At 43.2% G+C, this 24,288-nt stretch overlaps 1 protein-coding gene across 1 annotated transcript in view; it reads left to right on the plus strand.

The window, feature by feature from the left end:
* Nucleotides 1–16,986, plus strand: part of SKAP1 (src kinase associated phosphoprotein 1) — an 862,974-nt gene extending 845,988 nt beyond the window's left edge. Inside the window, exon 12 of the mRNA XM_077252210.1 lies at nt 16,787–16,986. Within this exon, the coding sequence (XP_077108325.1) occupies nt 16,787–16,882 (96 nt within the window). The 3' untranslated portion in view covers nt 16,883–16,986. The remainder of the gene's footprint in view (nt 1–16,786) is intronic.
* The last annotated feature ends 7,302 nt before the right edge of the window (nt 16,987–24,288 follow it).

Consider the following 24,288-nt stretch of genomic DNA (forward strand, 5'->3'; position numbering starts at 1 on the left):
GTAGAAATGTACCGACTCCAGCTTTAAAAAAAAGTATTAATATTTCATAATTGAACTTTCATATGAATTTTATAAATGTTACTCAAATATATATGTTCTATCAAACTATGAACAACAGTGATAAGCAGTTCTGCTGGAGATAGAGACATTTCTTATTTCTTGTGTGTCACTGCTCTCCACTGCCCTTATCTAATCTTATACTTGGTTAACCTCATGCTGCCCCAACCCCCTACTTACAATGTATGAAACTGAAAGTGAAAATGTGTTGCAAATTCTTAGTAGTAAAGCTCCTCCTCTAGACTAGATGTTTACTAGGTGTGCGTCTTCCAAGCATCTCACAGCTGCTACTCAGAAGAGGAAGACTGTAAGAATTATTATCCTTTCAACAAACTTTGCATCAGTTAACTGTGAGTACATGAGGAATAACAGTATTAAGGTACCTTCACACTAAACGACGCTGCAGCGATATCGACAACGATGCCGATCGCTGCAGCGTCGCTGTTTGGTCGCTGGAGAGCTGTCACACAGACAGCTCTCCAGCGACCAATGATGCCGAGGTCCCCGGGTAACCAGGGTAAACATCGGGTTACTAAGCGCAGGGCCGCGCTTAGTAACCCGATGTTTACCCTGGTTACCATTGTAAATGTAAAAAAAACAAACAGTACATACCTTCTGCTGTCTGTCACACGTCCCTCGCCGTCTGCTTCCTGCACTGACTGTGAGTGCCAGCCGTATAAGGCACAGCACAGCGGTGACGTCACTGCTGTGCTCTGCTTTTACTTTACGGCCGGCACTCACAGACAGTGCGGGAAGCAGACGGCGAGGGACGTGTGACAGACAGCAGAAGGTGAGTATGTACTGTTTGTTTTTTTACATTTACAATGGTAACCAGGGTAAACATCGGGTTACTAAGCGCGGCCCTGCGCTTAGTAACCCAATATTTACCCTGGTTACCACTGTAAAACATCGCTGGCATCGTTGCTTTGGCTGTCAAACACGACGATATACGCCGATCTGACGACCAAATAAAGTTCTGAACTTTCAGCAACGACCAGCGATATCACAGCAGGATCCAGATCGCTGCTGCGTGTCAAACACAACAATATCGCTAGCCAGGACGCTGCAACGTCACGGATCGCTATCGTTATCGCTGCAAAGTCGTTTAGTGTGAAGGTACCTTTACTGACCACTATATCAGTTGTACGACCTGGCAATAATTTTGTACAATTGTTTTTACTGAAAAAGCAATGTCTGTATATAGAGTGTGAGTCCTACAGATACCACTATTAATTAGACCTATCAAAGCAAAAAAGTGGAATAATAAAACATAACTTTTAATACACAAAAAGTCAATAAATCTAGTCACCCAAGTGAACACATAATACGGGGCCAAGTCACCACCATATGTAATGGATTTTAAGGTAATGACGAGCCCTAGACAGGATAAAAGTTTCCGACATTAAATATGGAAACCGTCTGAGGTAAGGTAAATAAAGAAGCTATGCAACAATCCTGTGTGACAGCAACTAACCCTTATACCAACAGATGCATATAGAAACAATGAACAGTAATCAGCATGTACTGTGAGAAATGCTTATAGTAACTGTTACACAGAAAAAACGGAACGGTCTCACCAATTCCATAAGGCGGGCATCGGAGCACCGGGTATTCTTTTGTCAAAATAGACATCCGGTAAGTGAAGAGATGACAAGTCCCTATGTCAATCCCTAAGGGGCTACAATAAACTATCCCCAAAGCTCCTGCCCTTACAAGGGCAGTCCACAGCTACCCCTGTAAACATGTGCCCTGCACTCTCCCTATGTTGTCCCGACGCATTTCTTCCAAGCTTAAGTCATCAGGGGACCTGCTTGTGTAAGGAGATTTATGTGCCAGAAAAGAAGGGACGCTAAGTCCTGCCACCCTCTATGCTGTCCTGCAGGACAGCATAGAGGGTGGCAGGACTTAGCATCCCTTCTTTTCTGGCACATAAATCTCCTCTATGCTGTCCTGCAGGACAGCATAGAGGGTGGCAGGACTTAGCATCCCTTCTTTTCTGGCACATAAATCTCCTTACACAAGCAGGTCCCCTGATGACTTAAACTTGGAAGAAGCGCGTCGGGACAACATAGGAAGAGTGCAGGGCACATGTTTACAGGGGTAGCTGTGGACTGCCCTTGTAAGGGCAGGAGCTTTGGGGATAGTTTATTGTAGCCCCTTAGGGATTGACATAGGGACTTGTCATCTCTTCACTTACCGGATGTCTATTTTGACAAAAGAATACCCGGTGCTCCGATGCCCGCCTTATGGAATTGGTGAGACCGTTCCGTTTTTTCTGTGTAACAGTTACTATAAGCATTTCTCACAGTACATGCTGATTACTGTTCATTGTTTCTATATGCATCTGTTGGTATAAGGGTTAGTTGCTGTCATACAGGATTGTTGCATAGCTTCTTTATTTACCTTACCTCAGACGGTTTCCATATTTACTGTCGGAAACTTTTATCCTGTCTAGGGCTCGTCATTACCTTAAAATCCATTACATATGGTGGTGACTTGGCCCCGTATTATGTGTTCACTTGGGTGACTAGTTTTATTGACTTTTTGTGTATTAAAAGTTATGTTTTATTATTCCACTTTTTTGCTTTGATATGTACAATTGTTTTTAGGAAAAACAATTGTCATTTGGATTGTGAATGCAGAATTAAAAACCTGAGAATGTCAAAGAAGCGTCACATTAAATCAGCTGTATTTGCACATTTCACCAGCACTTAAGATAGAAAACATTATGTCTGTCAGTGTATGACAAATGATCCAGACGAAAACAAATGCTGTGAAGCCAAGATCAGTGCATATTCAGGCAAAGATAAAAATGCTCCTACCAGAGCTTCTAATCTAAAGAGACATTTACAGCGCTTTCATCCAGAAGTACTGAAAGCAGTGGATGAGTAAGACTGCATCCAAACCAATGAACCAGTGCCCAGCTCTTCGAGCCAAACAAAGGAGCAGAGAACTTTGCAGCCATCAGTTGCAAGATATTTTGTCAGTGACAAAGTTACTGTGACAATGACAGTAGATACATTTAAAAAACAGATCATAGAGCTTGTTGTAAAGGATAGTGTGCCTATTTCATTATTTTCACGACCAGCTTTTATGTGTCTGAATGGGGAAATGGCCCGCAAGCTTGGTGTTTCTCTGGAGAGAGAGAGAGTATTAGAAAATTAGTAATCCAAGAAGTTTTTAAACAAAAGGAAGAACTTAAAAAAAACTCTCAAGGGACGCTTTCTGTTTCTTAACCCCTTAAGCCCCGAGGGTGGTTTGCACGTTAATGACCGGGCCAATTTCTACAATTCTGAACTCTGTCCCTTTATGAGGTTATAACTCTGGAACGCTTCAACGGATCTTGGCGATTCTGACATGTTTTTCTCGTGACATATTGTACTTCATGATAGTGGTAAAATTTATTCAATATAACTTAAGTTTATTTGTGAAAAAAATGGAAATTTGGCGAAAATTTAGAAAATTTTGCAATTTTCCAACTTTGAATTTTTATGCCCTTAAATCACAGAGATATGTCACGCAAAATACTTAATAAGTAACATTTCCCACATGGCTACTTTACATCTGCACAATTTTGGAACCAACATTTTTTTTGTCAGGGAGTTATAAGGCTAGGTTCACATTGCGTTAGGGCAATCCGTTTAGCGCTAGCGCTAGCGGATTGCGCTAACGCAATATTTTTTTAGGGGCCGCGTTAGGGGTCGCGTTAACGTCCCCGCTCTCGCAGATCCCTGATCTGCGAGAGCGGGGAACGGACCTCGGGCGCGCCGCGGACGCTGCAAGCAGCGTCCGAGGCGCGTCACAGAAGAACGGCACATCACTAGCGCGAGCCGAAAAAGGCACGCGCTAGTGATGCGCTGCAGGCTAAATTTACATTGCTGTCAATGGGTGCGCTAACGGACCCGTTGCACGGCGTTAATTGCGACATTTTCGCCGTGCAACGCAGTCCGTTAGCGTTAACCCATTAACGCAATGTGAACCCAGCCTAAGGGTTAAAAGTTGACCAGCAATTTCTCATTTTTACAACACCATTTTTTTAGGGACCACATCTCATTTGAAGTCATTTTGAGGGGTCTATATGATAGAAAATACCCAAGTGTGACACCATTCTAAAAACTGCACCCCTCAAGGTGCTCAAAACCACATTCAAGAAGTTTATTAACCCTTCAGGTGTTTCACAGGAATTTTTGGAATGTTTAAATAAAAATGAACATTTAATTGTGGTGAGCACTTTGACCCACCAAGTGCTTCACAGAAGTTTATAATGCAGAGCCATAAAAATAAAAAATCATATTTTTTCACAAAAATGATCTTTTCGCTCCCAATTTTTTATTTTCCCAAGGGTAAGAAGAAATTGGACCCCAAAAATTGTTGTGCAAGTTTGTCCTGAGTACGCTTATACCCCATATGTGGGTGTAAACCATTGTTTGGGCGCATGGCAGAGCTCGGAAGGGAAGGAGCGCCAATTGACTTTTCAATTCAAAATTGACTAGAATTGAGATGGGACACCATGTTGCGTTTGGAGAGCCCCTGATGTGCCTAAACATTGAAACCCCCCACAAGTGACACCATTTAGAAAAGTAGACCCCTTAAGGAACATATCTAGATGTGTGGTGAGCACTGTGACCCAACAAGTGCTTCACAGAAGTTTATAATGCAGAGCCGTAAAAATAAAAAATCATATTTTTTCACAAAAATGATCTTTTCGCCCCCAATTTTTTATTTTCCCAAGGGTAAGAGAAGAAATTAGACCACAAAAGTTGTTGTGCAATTTGTCCTGAGTACGACGATACCCCATATGTGGGGGTAAACCACTGTTTGGGCGCATGGCAGAGCTCGGAAGGGAAGGAGCGCCATTTTACTTTTCAATGCAAAATTGACTGGAATTAAGATGGGACGCCATGTTGTGTTTGGAGAGCCCCTGATGTGCCTAAACATTAAAACCCCCCCACAAGTGACACTATTTTGGAAAGTAGACCCCCTAAGGAACTTATCTAGATGTGTTTTGAGAGCTTTGAACCCCCAAGTGTTTCACTACAGTTTATAACGCAGAGCCGTGAAAATACATATTTTTTTTTCACAAAAATGATTTTTTAGCCCCCAGTTTTGTATTTTCCCAAGGGTAACAGGAGAAATTGGACCCCAAAAGTTGTTGTCCAATTTGTCCTGAGTACGCTGATACCTCGTATGTGGGGGGGAACCACTGTTTGGGCGCATGGCAGAGCTCGGAAGGGAAGGAGCGCCATTTGGAATGCAGACTTAGATGGATTGGTCTGCAGGCGTCACGTTGCATTTGCAGAGCCCCTGATGTACCCAAACAGTACAAACCCCCCACAAGTGACCCCATATTGGAAACTAGACCTCCCAAGGAACTTATCTAGATGTGTTGTGAGAACTTTGAATCCCCAAGTGTTTCACTACAGTTTATAACGCAGAGCTGTGAAAATAAAAATTCTTTTTTTTTTTCACAAAAATGATTTTTTAGCCCCCAGATTTGTATATTCACAAGGGCAATAGGATAAATTGGACCCCAAAAGTTGTTGTCCAATTTGTCCTGAGTACGCTGATACCCCATATGTTGGGGTAAACCCCTGTTTGGGCGCACGGGAGAGCTCGGAAGCGAAGGAGCACTGTTTTACTTTTTCAACGCAGAATTGGCTGGAATTGAGATCGGACGCCATGTCGCGTTTGGAGAGCCCCTGATGTGCCTGAACAGTGGAAACTCCCCAATTCTACCTGAAACCCTAATCCAAACACACCCCTAACCCTAATCCCAACGGTAACCCTAACCACACCCCTAACCCTGACACACCCCTAACTCTAATACCAACAGTAAATGTAATCCAAACCCTAACTTTAGCCCCAACCCTAACTTAAGCCCCAACCCTAACTTTAGCCCCAACCCTAACTTTAGCCCCAACCCTAAAGGCCCCGTCTCACATAGCGAGATCGCTAGCGAGATCGCTGCTGAGTCACAAGTTTTGTGACGCAACAGCGACCTCAGTAGCGATCTCGCTATGTTTGACACGTACCAGCGACCAGGCCCCTGCTGTGAGATCGCTGGTCATGTCGGAATGGCCTGGACCTTTTTTTGGTCGTTGAGGTCCCGCTGACATCGCTGAATCGGTGTGTGTGACACGGATTCAGCGATGTCTTCACTGGTAACCAGGGTAAACATCGGGTTACTAAGCGCAGGGCCGCGCTTAGTAACCCGATGTTTACCCTGGTTACCATCGTAAATGTAAAAAAAAAAAAACAGTACATACTCACATTCCGGTGTCCGTCAGGTCCCTTGCCGTCCGCTTCCCGCACTAACTGACTGCCGGCCGTAAAGTGAAAGTACAGCACGCTCTGCTGTTAGGGCCGGCGCTCAGTCAGTTATTTTACATTTTACACTGGTAACCAGGGTAAACATCGGGTTACTAAGCGCGGCCCTGCGCTTAGCAACCCGATGTTTACCCTGGTTACCCGGGGACCTCGGCATCGTTGGTCGCTGTGTGACAGCTCTCCAGCGACCACACAGCGACCAAACAGCGACGCTGCAGCGATCGGCATCGTTGTCTGTGTCGCTGCAGCGTCGCTATGTGTGACGGGGCCTTAACCCTAACTTTAGCTCCAACCCTAGCCCCAACCCTAACCCTAGCCCTAACCCTAGCCCTAATGGGAAAATGGAAATAAATACATTTTTTTAATGTTTTAAGTTTTCACTAACTAAGGGGGTGATGAAGGGTGGTTTGATTTACTTTTATAGCGGTTTTTTTAGCGGATTTTTATGATTGGCAGCCGTCACACACTGAAAGACGCTTTTTATTGCAAAAAATATTTTTTGCGTTACCACATTTTGAGAGCTATAATGTTTCCATATTTTGGTCCACAGAGTCATGTGAGGTCTTGTTTTTTGCGGGACGAGTTGACGTTTTTATTTGTAACATTTTCGGGCACGTGACATTTTTTGATCGCTTTTTATTCCGATTTTTGTGAGGCAGAATGACCAAAAACGAGCTATTCATGAATTTCTTTTGTGGGAGGCGTTTATACCGTTCCGCGTTTGGTAAAATGGATAAAACAGTTTAATTCTTCGGGTCAGTACAATTACAGCGATACCTCATTTATATCATTTTTTTATGTTTTGGTGCTTTTATACAATAAAAACTATTTTATAGAAAAAATAATTATTTTTGCATCGCTTTATTCTGAGGACTATAACTTTTTTATTTTTTCTTTGATGATGCTGTATGGCGGCTCGTTTTTTGCGGGACAAGATGACGTTTTCAGCAGTAGCATGGTTATTTATATCCGTCTTTTTGATCGCGTGTTATTCCACTTTTTATTTGGCGGTATGATAAAGCGTTTTTTGCCTCGTTTTTTTTTTGTTTTTTTTACGGTGTTCACTGAAGGGGTTAACTAGTGGGACAGTTTTATAGGTCGGTCGCTACGGACGCGGCGATACTAAATATGTGCACTTTTATTGTTTTTTTTATTTAGATAAAGAAATGTATAGGAACAATATTTTTTTTTTTTTTTTTTGCATTTTTTGGGGATTTTTTTTTTTTTTTAACACTATAACATTGCCCCATGGGGGGCATGATGTTATAGTGTAAGATCGCCGATCTGACACTTTGCTGTGCACTGTGTCAGATCGGCGATCTGACGTGCACAGCTCCTGGAGGCTTCCCGGCACCTGCTCTGAGCAGGCGCAGTGAAGCCACCTCCCTGCAGGACCCGGATGCCGCGGCCATCTTGGATCCGGGCCTGCTGCAGGGAGGAGGAGGTAAGAGACCCTCGGAGCAACGCTCCGGGGGTCTCAGGGAAGCACGCAGGGAGCCCCCTCCCTGCGCGATGCTTCCCTATACCGCCCATACACTGCGATCATGTTTGATCGCAGTGTGCCGGGGGTTAATGTACCGGGGGCGGTCCGTGACTGCTCCTGGCATATAGTGCCGGATGTCAGCTGCGATAGTCAGCTGACACTCGGCCGCGCTCCCCCCGTGAGCGCGGCCGATCGCATATGACGTACTATCCCGTCACTGGGAATTAAGTCCCAGGTCACCTTGATGGGATAGTACATCATATGGGATTAAGGGGTTAAAATGGATGCCTGCACACGTCACAGAGTGAACTATTTTGCCATCAATGTCCGATATGTTTGTGACAAAAATGAAAGTTACCAAGACATTGGCAGTAAAAGACACCAAAGCTCATCACACCAGTGAGTTTCTCCAGGTCTTGGTGGAAAAGGTTCTGCAAGACTATGAACTTAAAAAAGAGCAAGTCCTTTCTGTCATAACTGACAATGCTTCAAATATGATAAGTACTATTAAGCTAATGAATGAGAGTAATGATGGTGACCAGCAGCTAGAAGAACATTCTGGGTCCACAGACACAGAAATGTTTGAAATAGAGGAACACAGTATTGTAACTGAGGAGCAAACTGAAGTTGCTTCAGATGAACAGCAACATGATAGTTTAGATGATCTTGTTGAAACTGTGTCAATACGTTCTTTCATTCATCACATGCGCTGTGTTGTGCATACGCTACAGCTGGCTATAAGACAGTCTGCAAGAAGGACATGCTGCTGCACTGATTGGCAAGGTGAGAAAATTGGCTACTGTTGCCAGAACCCCTAAAATTGACTCAATTTTGAAGAGACGTGCTGGAAAAGGGGCAATTATTGATCAAGCCACACGATGGGGCAGTGCTTACTTAATGATTCAGTGCTTGGTTGAACTGAAAACCTTTCTTGTAGACATGGCTAATCCTCAACTGACGCTAAAGTTATTTGCTATATTCTAATTGTATTCTAATAAATATAGTTTTTGCTCTAAGTAGTCTGATTACTTATATGATGGTGAGAAACTGAATAAGCACGATGTTAATATTTTACAACAGTAAATTTATTGTTACGAATTGGCCATTTATGAAGGAGTCGGAGCTGGAGTCGGAACCTGATAAAATCCAGGAGTCGGAGTCGCAACTGTGGCTTACCGACTCCACAGCCCTGGAAAATAGTATCACAAAAAAGTTATGGCACTGGAAATAAGGTATACAACGAAAACACAAAGACGGAAATTGGCTGCATCACAAAGGGGTTAATTTGTAAGACAAATGTGCTGTTGGCAGGATCAACGAGGTAGCTATTGTGGGTGCGAGCTCTTTTTCTGCTGTGTTGCAAGTACAAAAGTACATGAACCTAGTGAAAAGAGATCATTATTATTATTATTATTATTATATGATCGCACCTGTCAGGAAAACATCCGGGGAATCGCACTGTTATCCAACCGCTGCCACTAATATGTCAGGAAACAGCCAGGAAACCCCGAAGAGATCTCCCCGCTTTTGCTAGATTATCACGAACCAACACTCCTCCATATGCAATTGTCAAGACAACTACGCAATTGGCTGACGATTGATGGACGAGGCTGCATTAATGGATATTGGGGAGTTCACAGTGGGTGTAAAGTATACACACATCTGATTCCAACCGATGGAGTATATATACTGTGGTGTAGTCAGTACCAAATTCCCAATAACCCAAAAAATCTAGCTGCCACCACCAATCATTTATACTGGCCGATTGGACACCTATTAAAGGTAGCGTATAGCTTTAGGGATATGGTTTATAGAGCAAGAGGAGAGACGCTATTACATTTTATACATTTAATCCACAAAATAGGCTGTGTTTATAACTAAATATACAAAAGATGTTGCAAAATGGGAACAAAATAATATAGTATATACAATCACAAACTAAAAGGGATAAACAAAAGAAATGTACTAAACTTGTGTCATGGTAATTATGCAGATTGTAGAAGAGAGAAGCATTCCTTTTTGTAGAAACTGACAAAACCAAAGTAACACTCAGTTACACCCACATACGTCCCCTTGACGCGCTTATATGGGGGCTAGGTCTTTAAAAAATTATGAGATCCCCAACTTTTAGGATATCTTCACCTCTGGAGGTTGCAGGCAGGATATATTATTGCCATGTTTCCTACCATCTCAGCTTTCCATAGATAGGAAACATGGCATATATATTGTCATCCATCTGACCGATATTAATTTGGAGGTGCTAGGCTGTCCTCAGAGTGATGTGAGTGAATGTGTCACTTCATAACAATCCTGAAAATATATCTCCCATGAATATCTATGCAAATCCCAATACTATCACTACTTCCAATAGGTGGCACTATAGAGTTCAAGTCCTCTTTTTCTCTGAAGAGGCAACTTGCATATTAAATTTCCCAAAGGAGCATTGCACGGCAAATAAGCCTCCTTACCTTGAAAGCTAGAGCTGGTATGTCACTATCCACAAGGAGATACCTTACCCCTTATACCTCAGTCCAGAGCCTTTCACCTAGCCTAATCAGTTCTCATGCTTCGCACTGACGAGGGCCAACAGCCCGAAACACCGTATCTGCAAATTGAGATACTGATTTGGCTCTTATCCTATCAGTCATATTGCAAGTCTCATTAAAGGGTTGATTGTGACTTGTAGGATCGCTACTTCCAATAGGTGGCGCTATAGAGTTCAAGTCCTCTTTTTCTCTGAAGAGGCAACTTGCATATGCAAACCCCAATATTCATAACTGGCCACTGGCTCCAGAATATCTGAGATTCATTTGAACAGTGTACTGTTTTGAAGGTGTACTTCTTCAGCTCTGAATACACGAATCCTAGACACGGTGGCTGTCTCTCAGCAGATACACTGCTTTAATTACCAGTGCATGGCAGGAGGTCCTAGTTCAATAGAGATGATTGAAGTACCAGCTCTTTTTTTACTTCCCCAGTTATAATTAATCCCATATGTTCAATGTAAGGGTGATATGTCCCCTTTTTGGAGATGGCTTCATACATTTTACAACTTCATCTAACGACAACACCTTTTTAGACTTAACTTTATTTAACTCATTATGTTCCAAATACTTTGACTGCTGATATGTCTGCAATGGAGAGGTGACATTTAAAAAAAAAAACAAAAAAAACAAAACATTTCATTCTGCTCTGCAGCCACTATTACGTTTGTGTATTTCAATATGAAAATTTTCTGTAAGAAGTTTCTATAGTTTGAGCTGCAGACGATAACCTGGTATTGGCATATTGCTCATCCAGGCAATCGGTTGTGTAAACTATTTATACATATTTACAATAAATATATGTATAAATGATTTTTCCTTCTTACTGTTCTAAATTACAGTGTTCAAGAAAGTGTATTGCAACACCAAGTAGGAGTAATCATGAAATTATGTAAATCACAGTCTAGGACAACCCCTTCTTGATCTAAATGTTTGGCCCTGATAAAATATAAAAAAGCTTACTCCCATCCTGTGCCGGCGCCATTCCAGGAAGAGAAAGTCAGTTTCTGCCACTCTCTCTCTTCATCTTCATGTTCAATTTGTACGAAACCGGGCACAGTGACGCCATCACCAATTGGGTGCCGGGCTCACGTGTCATAAAAACCACATCAGTCCCGGGAACGTGAGTGCCGACACCGCTGGAACGGTGCCGGCACAGGAGGTGACTATAAGCTTTTTTACTACTTTATCGGGGCCAAACATATAGATTAAAGTGGTTGTCCACTACTAGTACAACCTCTTCTTTGATATGCATGATGAAAAAATGGAATTGGTGTTGCAATTTCAATGTTGAGTGTATATAGACATTTTACATATATATCTATATACACTAATTAGCCATGATATTAAAATCTAATTTTATGTAATTCCCTTAATTTCACCAAAACTGCTCTTCCCTGTCAAAGTTTGGACTCTCCAAGCAAATCCCATTTGAAGGTATCTTTACACCAATATTTTGGCAGTAGACCCTTAAATCCTTTGTATCCCAGTTTACATAAATTTTCACCACCATTAGTTAGGTGATAAGTGTTCTAACCAGCCAGGAGGCATTAAAAGGATTCACAAAATATCATAGTGCCACAAGATGTGCACTCAGAAAACTTTACTGACAATTTGTGCCTCTAAATAACAATGCCACACAAGTCCCTGATACAGGGCTGGACTGGCCATCTGGCAAATGCCAGAAGGGTCTGTCCGGTCGTGGGCTGCCTTGTCTGCTACGTTAACAGAATCGCTGTTCTCAAGCTACCCATACTGTTAAGAGTTGTGATGGCGAACAAAGTTGCTGACTCCATCACTTACCCCAGCAGGCCACCGGTATCATTAGAAATATTGGTCTTGTAGAAAATCTTCCTTTCCTCCATCCAGGGTAATATTAGTAATATATCCCATCTGGTTCATGGGGACGGGGACAACATGGGCCTGTGTGATGTCAAATGCCAGGACTGAATTTCAGCCCCAGTCCATACCTGCCCTGATACGTCCAACACTCTACTTACCGGACTTAAAGAGAATGTGCCATAATTTTTATTTTATATTAATAATTAACTATGTAATCAATCATTTTTAGTAAATTTAATGTCTGGTTTTAATTTTTTTTTCTTGTACTACCACAGGGGGCTGCTATTTGGGGTGTGTACTTACTACTGAGTGCAATACTTACACACCAAAAATATGGCAACCCCTGGGAATAGGAGACTGTGGTCAATGCTACACTATGGCTGCCTCAAGCTGTGAACTGGGGACGCCTCCGTGGCTGTCCAGGTCACAGCTGTGGGGGGAGCAAGGCAGTTTTCTCATGTCACCGCTTACAGTGTTCAGTGCAAGCGGTGACAGATGCAGGGACGCGACGAGCAGTGATCACCAGCCTGACATTGTACTGCTGTTATGGAGAAGTCGCCCCTGCAGCGCTGTACTGAGTGCCGAAAGCACTATGTTCAGCAGAGACTTCAAGTGGTGAGAACAGTGCATTAGCCTAGGGTTAGCAGTGCAATGTCAGGCTGCCGACCAGTGTTCAGCGTAATCATCAGGCTGCTGTGCTCTATACTTATGCCTGAGCTCCTCTACATATTGCATAATGCTCCAGTGTGGCTGCCTCAGAGTAAATTTTATAGGATCAATACTCTATTTAGGGATTTAATTTGGAGGGGTGGACGGGCGCGCATCAAATTGGAACATCTGCAAAGGATGAGGGTGGTCTGGCGGTCCCTAATCCATGGATCTACTATATAGCATCTCAATGCCAGCACATGGTAGGTTGGGGAGAGCCAGAACAAAGCTCTTCAGCGGGAATAATCATTGAACGCGCGGTAGGGAAGGGCCCATTGTTGGCCAGTCTTGAAGCAGGTAGATTCAGAATTAACCCCCAAAAATTCCCAACAATAGCTATGATGGGGAAAGTATGGCAGAAAATTAAGCAAAGGAGGGGAGTAACGGAATTTACGAGATATACGCCAATTTGGTTTGAACCTAGGTTGGCAGAGCTCATGAGATTGCGGGGGTTCGGTCAGTGGAGGCGCATTGGCATTTGGTTTGTGTCTCAGTTGCTTGATGGAGATGTTATTAAAACATTCGAGACACTTAGGACTGAGTTTCCTTTAACCCAGAAGTCATTCTTTCAGTACCTGCAGTTGAGACATGCCCTAAACTGTCAAAATGACGTGTCGCGCGTGAATCTGCAGTCAGATAGCTTGTTGAATCTTATTGGGCCTCGGAGGAGTACGAGGGGGTTCATTACCTTGATGTACAGGGGTCTGATGGATACCTTTTTATTGAAGCATCCGTTAAGGATTAAGGAGAAATGGGTGGCGGATGTGGGCCCCTTGTCGGAGTCCAAGTGGGAGTCCATACTTCAATATATCCCCAGGGCTTCCCTGAGTGAGGCTAAGAGGGTGTCACAGTTATACCTGGTGTATAGGGTGTACAGGACCCCGGCATGGATGAGGAAGGCAGGACTGAGAGGTGACTCAGAATGTCCCAGGTGTGGTGAGGAAGGCGCTGATCTGCTACATATGATGTGGTCGTGTGCTCGCCTCCAACCCTTTTGGGTGAAGGTGCTTAACTTGATCCAGGAGGTGACAGGAGTAGATGTGGTGCGTAACCCACTGACTTGCCTTTTGGGCTGTATGGATGATATTGCTACGGATGAATGTGGAAGGCTGACTATCGCAAGATTGTTGTATGCTGCGAGAAAGCTTATCGCAATGCACTGGTTGGATGAAAAACCGCCAGGGAAAAAGGAATTTATCAACAAGATAAATTTTATTGTCCTTATGGAAAGAAATATATACAGTAAGAGAGGTCAGAATACAAAATTTGAAAATGTGTGGGGCGGATGGATGGATTACCCAGGTGTGGCGTCTGCTGAGTTACTGCAAAGTAGAATGGGTGTTGTATAGTTGATTCTGGGGGACTCCTACATGTACAGGCGTGTTTTTGTAAAGCTTGTTATCTTTTCTCAAGAGGTGATGCTGTCAGATGGTTTTATTGGATAATGGGCAAGAGATTGGGGGGAGGGAGAGGTGGGTTGGTTAGGTGGTAAGGGTGTTGTTTAGTAAAATGAAAATATATTATCAGGTCATGTATCTAATGTACGGTATTTGTCTGGAAATTGTATCGGACTGTGTTAATGGCGTGTCATATGCTTTAATAAAAAATACATGATTAAAAAAAAAAAAAGGCTGCTGTGCTCTGACATGGTAGAGCTGGGTATCTAATCCAGTCATGTCTGATACTTCCCAGAGTCCGGTATCTAATGGCTATAATGTGTGATGCCACCCAAACCTCCTTATCTAATACCCATCAAGTGTGATACAGCCCACAGTGTCAAATATCTAATCCCTGTGTGATACAGCCTGCAGTGCCCCATAACTAATCTCATGTGTGATATAGTATCCCAGTGCATGGTACACTCCGACTATCTAATCCTAGCTCGTAATACACTCTACGTATCTAATCCTAGTGTGTGACAAACTCTGCGTATCTAATCCCAAAGTTTGATACACGCCGCATATCTAATCCCAGCGCATGATGCACTCCGCGTATTTAATCCCAATTTGTGATACATACTGCCATTGAGGCCATTGTCCCATCCCCTGATGACTCCGCACATGGGGTGAAACATGTTGGGGGGACAAGTGCTATAATCATGCTTGTCCTATTAAGCCAATAAGAGTTGACACCCAGAGTGTCACCCTATTCAAATGTCCTAACCTAAAGGACTAATATAATCTATATTCAGATTAGGGACAATCTTTTTAATAATTTAATTTTAACGGGTCAAAATAAAAGTTAATTTTTATGATTTAATAGAGAGTGTTTTTTTGGGGGGGTTCCCCAATTTGGAATTATTGTATGCATCACTCCAAAACCATTTTGATCGTCACTTTTTTGGTTTAGGTTTAACACCACCTCACGATAGTCTACGATAGTCTACGTATGTAATCCGCATAGTACAGGGAGCAGCACCAACTAACAGAAAGTATCACTTTCCAGACACCAACAAAATTGCTTCACACATGTGATCCTAAACTTCATCCTCCCTTATCCATTTGCAGACGCCCAGAAGGGGAGGAGAAGAGACATCACAGATGTGAGTTGATTCAGCCCACATTTACTGCAGTCCTAATTTGGAGTTAGCACTACACTAGGTTTTCATTGCAGATGCTCCACCTAGTGTTTAAAAGTGGAACATATCAAGTCTTTTAACATTAGCCTTCATGTGTTATACCAATAAAAAAAAGTTTTTTTTTAATTAAACGATTAATACTTTTTTTTTAATCACACATTCCCTTTAAGCCTGCCATACACATTAGATAGCTGTCAGTTGAACAATGCTTCAACCAATCCTGCTGAGAAATCACCTACAGACATTTGTGTAGATGGTTTATCTCTGAGAGAACAAAGCAGTCCATAAGCCTGAAATTGGACATACTCAATCGAAATCTCCCTAGATGATATGCTCCTGCATACATATCGGAGTGTCATCCGACATCAGTCCTGTGTGTCTGGGGGCCTTCTCCTACACTATCTCCTCCAGACAATAGTGCCACACTATCTCCTCCAGACAATAGTGCCACACAAACAGATCATAGTGATCAATGCCAGCCAATAGAGAGCTAACAAACTTTTTACTGTTTTGCTGTGCCAGTACTGTGACATACACACTCAGTGGGATGAGTATTTGGTAACGGCGCAGGAGACTGAGCTTTGGATTATCTTGATGTCAGCAGGCAGCTGCATGTCCAGGTTGGGGTCTTCTGAGTACTGACCGCAATTTCAATAAATAGTTCAGGAGAAACTCTGCTCCCACTCTGCCACTGGGGCCCATGTCTCCAGGACAGTCTGGTATATTGACCCTATGCTTCATATTTCATGGACAGTCAGATGGTGATAGGTTAGTTCCCTCCAATCAGGAATGGTTGACAGCCCACGGGGATGAGAACAAGATGGCACACTATGCTTGTGCCAAATCTACCTCTCCCTTTCTGCAGTGCCAAACAAGGAGTCGGGGTAAATCGATTCTGCAAAAGGTGGATATCCCATCATCGTATGTATGGCCTATGTCAGTGTTCCCCAAGTTCGGTCCTCAAGACCCACCAACGGGTCATGTTTTCAGGATTTCCTTAGTATTGCCCAGGTGAGAATTCCATCATCTAGACAGGCAACAATTCCATCACCTGGGCTATACTAAGGAAATCCTGAAAACACAACATGTTGGTGGCTCTTGAGAACTGGAGTTGGGGAACACTGGCCAATGTCATAAAAAGGACTATTTATTGCAACCTTTGGCAGAGCCTTTCTGCAAAAATACCTCTTAAAATCCTGAAATTATAATTGTTCTCTTTATATTTTTTCTTTTCATGTTTTACTTCAGGAATACAATGCCTATGGTTGGTGGGTTGGAGAGCTGGATGGAATTATTGGTATCGTGCCTAAGGAATATTTGCAAGCCGCCTTTGACCTGAGATGAACTGAAATTCTGCACTTCTCAATGAAAGATAAACTGCTTATACTGCATTGCGATACATGTATGTCAGAATCTAAATGTCTGCAGAAATAAACTATTGCTTCTTGAACTAAGGCATCTTCTTTCTCTCAATCTACTCCTGAATGTCACACTGCTGGCCACTAGATGGCAAACTGTGAGTGTGTTAGCCTGGCATTCTGACTGCTTGCATGGGTCATTATTGATGCGAGTACACACATTTGTGGAATGTCTACAATTCTAAGTATTTTGTACAGTTCATACTATAATGTGTACTAACCAAATTTTAGCACAATTTATTCTCACAGCTAACTGCACACGGCATTCAACTAAAAAATCAGGCAAACTCCTGGCTAGGCGCCAAGTGGTAATATTCCCTATAGTATGCCATTACTAGTAAAAATTAAAAATATCAAATCGACTCCTTGCAGAATCTGCTTTACACTCACTAGAATTTCTGAACTTTTTATATAAAGTTTGTGTTGTGACACCTCAATCTTTTATATAGAGGCATTAAGAGGTCAGTTTTTCACTTGTGTGTTTTACTTGTTTTTCACACGTACAGGTCCAGGAATAGTTGGACAGTGGCACAAGTTTTATTTTTTTGGCTGTTTACCAAAATATAGTCAAGATAGTTATATAATCAATATGGGCTTAAAGAGCAGACTCTCAGCTTTGATTCAAGAGTATTAAATTCTTAGTTGGAGTAAGGGTTTATGAATTAAAGCTCTTTAATATGTAGCTGCCTATTTTTCAAGGGACCAAAAGTAATTCAACAATTATCTTACAAACTCTTTAAAGAGAACCTGTTGTCACGGGGAGACTAGGTGAGCGAGAGCTAAAAACCCGGGCCCCTGCAGTTTCCCTCAGACTAGGGAAATCCTGACTGACCCTCTACCTGGAGTTTACACTGATGGTGTGCATGTCCAGGCCTCGAACCTCACCCTGACTCCTGTTTTAACCCTAGGCTGATACCTCTGCCCTCCACCCAGTGAAGAGGTAATATTCCAATACCCACAGTTAGCACACACAAGGATAAAGGAAAATATACACCACGCCGCAGTCACTCAGGAATACACTATAAATGTGCAGGGCAAAATAAATACAAATATAGGAAGGAGTAAATAAGACAGAGGAAAATACACCACCAGCAACGAATCTCCAACAACCAGCTCTCCACTCCAGACCGAGATAACAACGCACAAGACAGAAGCTATAATCGGCGACACCCAATGATCAGGAGAGCTATTTAAAGGCAATGGGCATGGCCCAGCTTCCAATCCGAGGATTAGGTAAATTAACCCCGGAACAGCTAGATAAAATCTAGCAGACGCCAATGAGCAAATAGTGGTCAAAAGCGGAATTACCGCTGTCTGTCGGACGACCTGGTCTGAACAGCGTCCGACATGACACCTGTCACCTGAATTTGGCGGGACCAGTTTTGGGTCATATGGGCGGGGTTTTCGGGTGTTTGATTCACCCTTTCCTTACCCGCTGGCTGCATGCTGGCCGCAATATTGGATTGAAGTTCATTCTCTGTCCTCCGGAGTACACGCCTGCGCAAGGCAATCTTGCCTTGCGCAGGCGTGTACTATGGAGGACACAGCATGAACTTGACTGTAGGGACCATGTTCTTTTCTTTTAATGCCTCTTTTTTTCTCCTGTAAACTCTATGTTGATGCCTTTGCCCAAAAAGGTCTACTTTTGTCTCATCTGACCAGAGAACATTCTTCCAAAACGTTTTAGGCTTTTTCAGGTAAGTTTTGCCAAACTCCAGCCTGGCTTTTTTATGTCTCGGGGTAAGAAGTGGGGTCTTCCTGGGTCTCCTACCATACAGTCCATTTTCTTTCAGATGCCGACGGATAGTAGGGGTTGACACTGTTGTACCCTCGGACTGCAGGGGAGCTTGAACTTGTTTGGATGTTAGTCGAGGTTCTTTATCCAACATCCGCACAATCTTGTGTTGAAATCTCTTGTCAATTTTTCTTTTCCGTCCACATCTAGGGAGGTTAGCCACAGTGCCATGGGCTTTAAACTTCTTGATGACACTGCGCACGGTAGACACAGGAACATTCAGGTCTTTGGAGATGGACTTGTAGCCTTGAGATTGCTCATGCTTCCTCACAATTTGGTGTCTCAAGTCCTCAGACAGTTCTTTGGTCTTCTTTCTTTTCTCCATGCTCAATGTAGTACACACAAGGACACAGGACAGAGGTTGAGTCAACTATAATCCATGTCAACTGGCTGCAAGTGTGATTTAGTTATTGCCAACACCTGTTAGGTGCCACAGGTAAGTTACAGGTGCTGTTAATTACACAAATTAGAGAAGCATCACATGATTTTTCGAACAGTGCCAATACTTTTGTCCACCCCCTTTTTTATGTTTGGTGTTGAATTATATCCAATTTGGCTTTAGGACAATTCTTTTTGTGTTTTTTTCATTTAAGACAAATTAAATGAAGATAATAATACCAAAGAATTTGTGTTTGCAATCATTTTCAGGAAGAAACTGAGTATTATCTGACAGAATTGCAGGGGTGTCAATACTTTTGGCCATGTCTGTAATATAACAGTGGTGAATAATCGCAGAATCCTTTCCATAGTTATGAAAACCCCTCCACAACATCCACCTAAGTGAAGAACACTTTCCAGTTTGTAGGTGTTTCAGTATCTAAGCCTATAATAAAGAGAAGACTCCATGAGAACAAGTTCAGAGGGTTCACCACAAGGTGCAAATCGTTAATGAGCCTTAAAAATAGAAAGGCCAGATTAGACTTTGCCAAAAACATCTAAAGAATCCAGCCCAGTTATGGAAAAGCATTCTTTGGACTGATGAAATTGAGATGTAACCTGTACCAAAAGGATGGGAAGAAGAAAGTATGGGGAAGGTTTGGAACTCCTCATGATCCAAAGCAAACCACATCTTTGTAAAACATGGTGGAGGCAGTGTGATGGCATGGACATGCATGACTTCTAGTGGCTCTGGGTCACTAATGTTTAGGCTAGGTTCACACTGCATTAACAGCAGCCCGTTCAACACATGCGTTAAATGGGCTGCGTTAACGCAAATGCCGACATGCTAGCGCAGATAGAGCTAGGAGATGCTCTCTCTGCGCAGCGGTGACAGACCCGGAAACGCTGCAGCCCGCATCCCAGGGTCCGTCACTCAATGCCCGAAATAGAGATTAATGGTAGTGTTAACGGACTGCGGTGTAACGCAGTCCTTCTAACGGACTGCTTGGACGTAATGTGAACCCAGTCTGATTGATGATGTGACTGAAGACAGAAGCCAAAGACTGACTGTCACTTCCAAACAAAAAAACAGGTGTAAACAGGTGCAAGTCACTCTACTATAGAGTTACAGAGTGCAGCTTTAACTTGTTAGTTACATATGACAGTGTCTCGCATAGCTTGCACCTGTCACGCCTGGTTTTCTGCTTGGAAGTGACGGTCAGTCTTTGACATTTGTATTCACAGGCCTTCTGACCGAGCACTCCACCTATCAGCTTATGACCGCTTTAATGACAGCTTGTTCCTAACCACCTATATAATTTGTAGGCCATCAGCCCAGGAGAGGTTTCATATTAGGTTAGGTCCCAGCAAAGAAAGTCGCCTTTTCGATGGCTGTTGGGCACACATGAATTGGTCAATTTATGTGCTAAGTATCTTAATTTTAACTTTTATTTCTAGAGCAGCAATGCAATTCTAATTTTATATATTCCATGTTTGCATACTGTAGCTTTAATTTGTTAGTTTGAAGACAGAAGCAACTGGATGAATTCTGAAGTGCACAGGGCAATAATTTCTGCTCAGATTCAACCTAATGAAGTACAGAAGGATCACGACCCTAAACATACTGTAAAAACAACCCTGGGTTTTTTTAAGGCAAAGAAGTGAAATATTCTGCATTGGTCGAGACAATCACCAGATCTAATCCCCATCGAGAATGCATTTCGCATGCTTTAGACAAAACTTTAACCCCTTTAAGACCTCTGCCATAGAGTACTGCAGAGGTCTCTTCCTTCCCTTTGATGTGGGTTCCGGCCCTGAGCCCACATCTTTCCCGGGACATGTCAGCTGTTTCGAACAGCTGATATGTGCCCGAAACAGCAGCGTGTGGAATCGCAATCTACCCGCGGCTATTAACTAGTTAAATGCCGCTGTCAAACTGTGACTGGCATTTAAGGCGCGGTTTCGGCCATTGGGCTGGAAAACCACCGGTGACCCCTGTCACGTGATCACAGGTCACCATTAGGTTGGCATGACAACCAGAGGTCTCCTGGAGACCTCTATGGTTGTCAGTGCCGGATTGCTTATGAGCGCCACCCAGTGGTTGGCGCTCATAGAAAGTCAGCAATTCTACATAAAGGTGATCTGATCATCGCCTGCATGTGGCAGAGGTGATCTAGTTATGGCAGCTCCCATGGACACTATTAAAGCATGCCAAAAGTAAAAAAAATGTTTTTAAAAATATATAAAAAATATAAAAGTTTACATTACCCCCCTTTAGCCCCATTCAAAATAAAACAATAAAAAAATCAAACATACACATATTTTGTATCGCTGCGTTCAGAATCGCCCGATCTAGCAAAAAAAAAAAAAAAAAAAAGGATTAACCTGATCGCTAAAGCGAGAAAAGTGTCAAAACTCCAGAATTATGTTTTTTTGGTCGCCGAGACATTGCATTAAAAATGCCATAACGGGCGATCAAAAGATTGTATCTGCACCAAAATGGTATAATTAAAAACATCAGCTTTGCACGCAAAAAATAAGCCCTCATCCGACCCCAGATCACGAAAAATTGAGACTCTACGGGTCTCGGAAAACGGCACCATTTTTTTTTTCTTTTTTAACAAACTTTGGATTTTTTTTCACCACTTAAATAAAAAAGAACCTAGACATATTTGGTGTCTATGAACTCGTACTGACCTGGAGAATCATAACGGCAGGTCAGTTTTAGCATTTGGTGAATATGGTAAAAAAAAAATCCAAAAAACGTTGTGGAATTGCACTTTTTTTTTTTGCAATTTCACCGCACTTGGAATTTGTTTCCCATTTTTGAGTACATGATATGGTAAAACTAATGGTGTTGTTCAAAAATACAACTTCTCCCTCAAAAAACAACATAGCCATACTTTAGTTTTTAAAATTAGAATAATTAACAAAAAACACCTGCAAAGGCTTCCTAAGTGTTTAAAAAGGTCCCTTAGTCTGTTTCAGTAGGCTCCATAATCATGGGGAAGACTGCTGACTTGACAGATGTCCAGAAGGCAGTCATTGACACACTCCACAAGGAGGGTAAGCCACAAAAGGTCATTGCTAAAGAAGCTGAATTTAACTTCTTGTATTGAAGAACTGAAATAAATTAACATTTTGATGATATTCTAATTTTGTGAGAAGCACTTGTATATTCCACAATTTTTTGGCATTTATTGGCTTTACCTCACAAATGGCATTTTTTATGTCACCCCACAAGTATTCTATTGGATTGAGACCCGGGGATTGGGCTGTCCACTCCATATTATATTTTGTTGGACTGGAACCAAGATTTTGCTTGTTTACTGGTGTGTTTAGGGTCGTTGTCTTGTTTCAAAGACATATCCTCTTCAGTGTACGACAACATGACCTCTTCAAGCATTTTAATGCAAACTGGTCCATGATCCCCGGTATGCGGTAAATAGGTCCGGCACCACAGTAAGAGAAACATGCCCATATCATGATGTTTGCACTACCATGCTGCACTGTCTTCAGAGTGTACTGTGGCTTGAATGCAGAGTTTTGGGGTCATTTGAGGAACTGTCTGCGCCCCTTGGACCCAAATAGAACAATTTTACTTTAATCGGTCCACAAAATGTTTCTCCATTTCTCTTTAGGCCAGTTGTGTTTTTTGGCAAATTGTATCCACTTAAGTCAGACCTGGGCAAAGTGCGGCCTAGACAGCTGTGGGGCTGAAAACCTGAGGTCCGCAGGCCGCACTGTGCTCGCTCGCTGTCTCCCGCAGTCAGCATTGGTGCCACTTCCTCCACCAATCAGCATGTGAAACAGCTGATGCGATGACGTCATATCATCGCATCAGCTGTGTACCGCCGGAGAGTAAGGGCATCAGAGACAGCAACAAAAGCAGAAGCAGGGCACCTGGGATCGGGACCGAGGTGAATATGTTGTGTGTTTTGTTTTTTTTCTAATGTGTATGAACATGGGGATTCTATAGGGTGAACATGGGGGGATTCTATGGGGGTGAGCATGGAGATTCTATGGGGGTGAACATGTGGATTCTATGGGGTGAACATGGGGATTCTATGGGGGTGACATGCTGCACATGGGGAGGCTATGGGGGTGTCATGCTGCACACGGGGAGGCTATGGGAGTATCATGCTGCACACAGGGAGGCTATGGGGGTGTCGTGCTGCACATGGGGGAGGCTGTGGGGTATCATGCTGCACATGGGGAGGCTATGGAGGTGACATGCTGCACATGGTGAGGCTATGGGAAGGCTGTGTGGGGCTCAATCAATATATGGGAGACTGTGCGGGGGCTCATTCAGTATGTGGAGAGACTGTGGGGCTCATGCTGTATATAAAAAGGCTGTGTGGGGCTCATGCAGTTTATGGGGAGGCTGTGTGGGGCCTCATGCAGTATATGGGGAAACGGGCTCATGCCGTACATGGGGAGGCTGTGTGGGGCTCATGCCGTACATGGGGAGGCTGTGTGGGGCTCATACCGTACATGGGGAGGCTGTGTGGGGCTCATGCCGTACATGGGGAGGCTGTGTGGGGGCTCATGTCGTACATGGGGAGGCTGTGTGGGGCTCATGCCGTACATGGGGAGGCTGTGTGGGGCTCATGCCGTACATGGGGAGGCTGTGTGGGGCTCATGCCATACATGTGGAGGCTGTGTGGGGCTCATGCTGTACATGGGGAAGCTGTGTGGGGCTCATGCCGTACATGGAGAGGCTGTGTGGGGGACATGCCGTAAATGGGGAGGCTGTGTTTGTTGCTCATGCCGCATATGTAGTAGGCTCACGCTGTATATAAGGGGCTGTGGGGGGGTTCAAAGATATATAGGGGTGTCAGCATACTTAATTATGCTCAATATTAATAAATTAATATTGAGTAGAATTAATTTCAAGCTATTAGTTCGGCCCTCCACAACAGTCATGGTCTCTCATGTGGCCCCTCGAGAAAATTAATTGCCCACCCCTGACTTAAGTACATGGGGGGTTTTTTTAACAGTGGGACTTTTTGCTAAGAGACTAGCCTCTCACAGGTGTCTTCTGTCACCATACTCGCAGGTACCTGGACACTGTCTTTGATCATCCTGGAGCTGATCATTGGCTGAGCCTTTGCCATTCTGGCTATTCTTCCATCCAGTCGAATGGTAGTCTTCCGTTT

This window comes from Ranitomeya variabilis, chromosome 4, assembly GCF_051348905.1.
Source record: "Ranitomeya variabilis isolate aRanVar5 chromosome 4, aRanVar5.hap1, whole genome shotgun sequence".
Taxonomy (NCBI): domain Eukaryota; kingdom Metazoa; phylum Chordata; class Amphibia; order Anura; family Dendrobatidae; genus Ranitomeya; species Ranitomeya variabilis.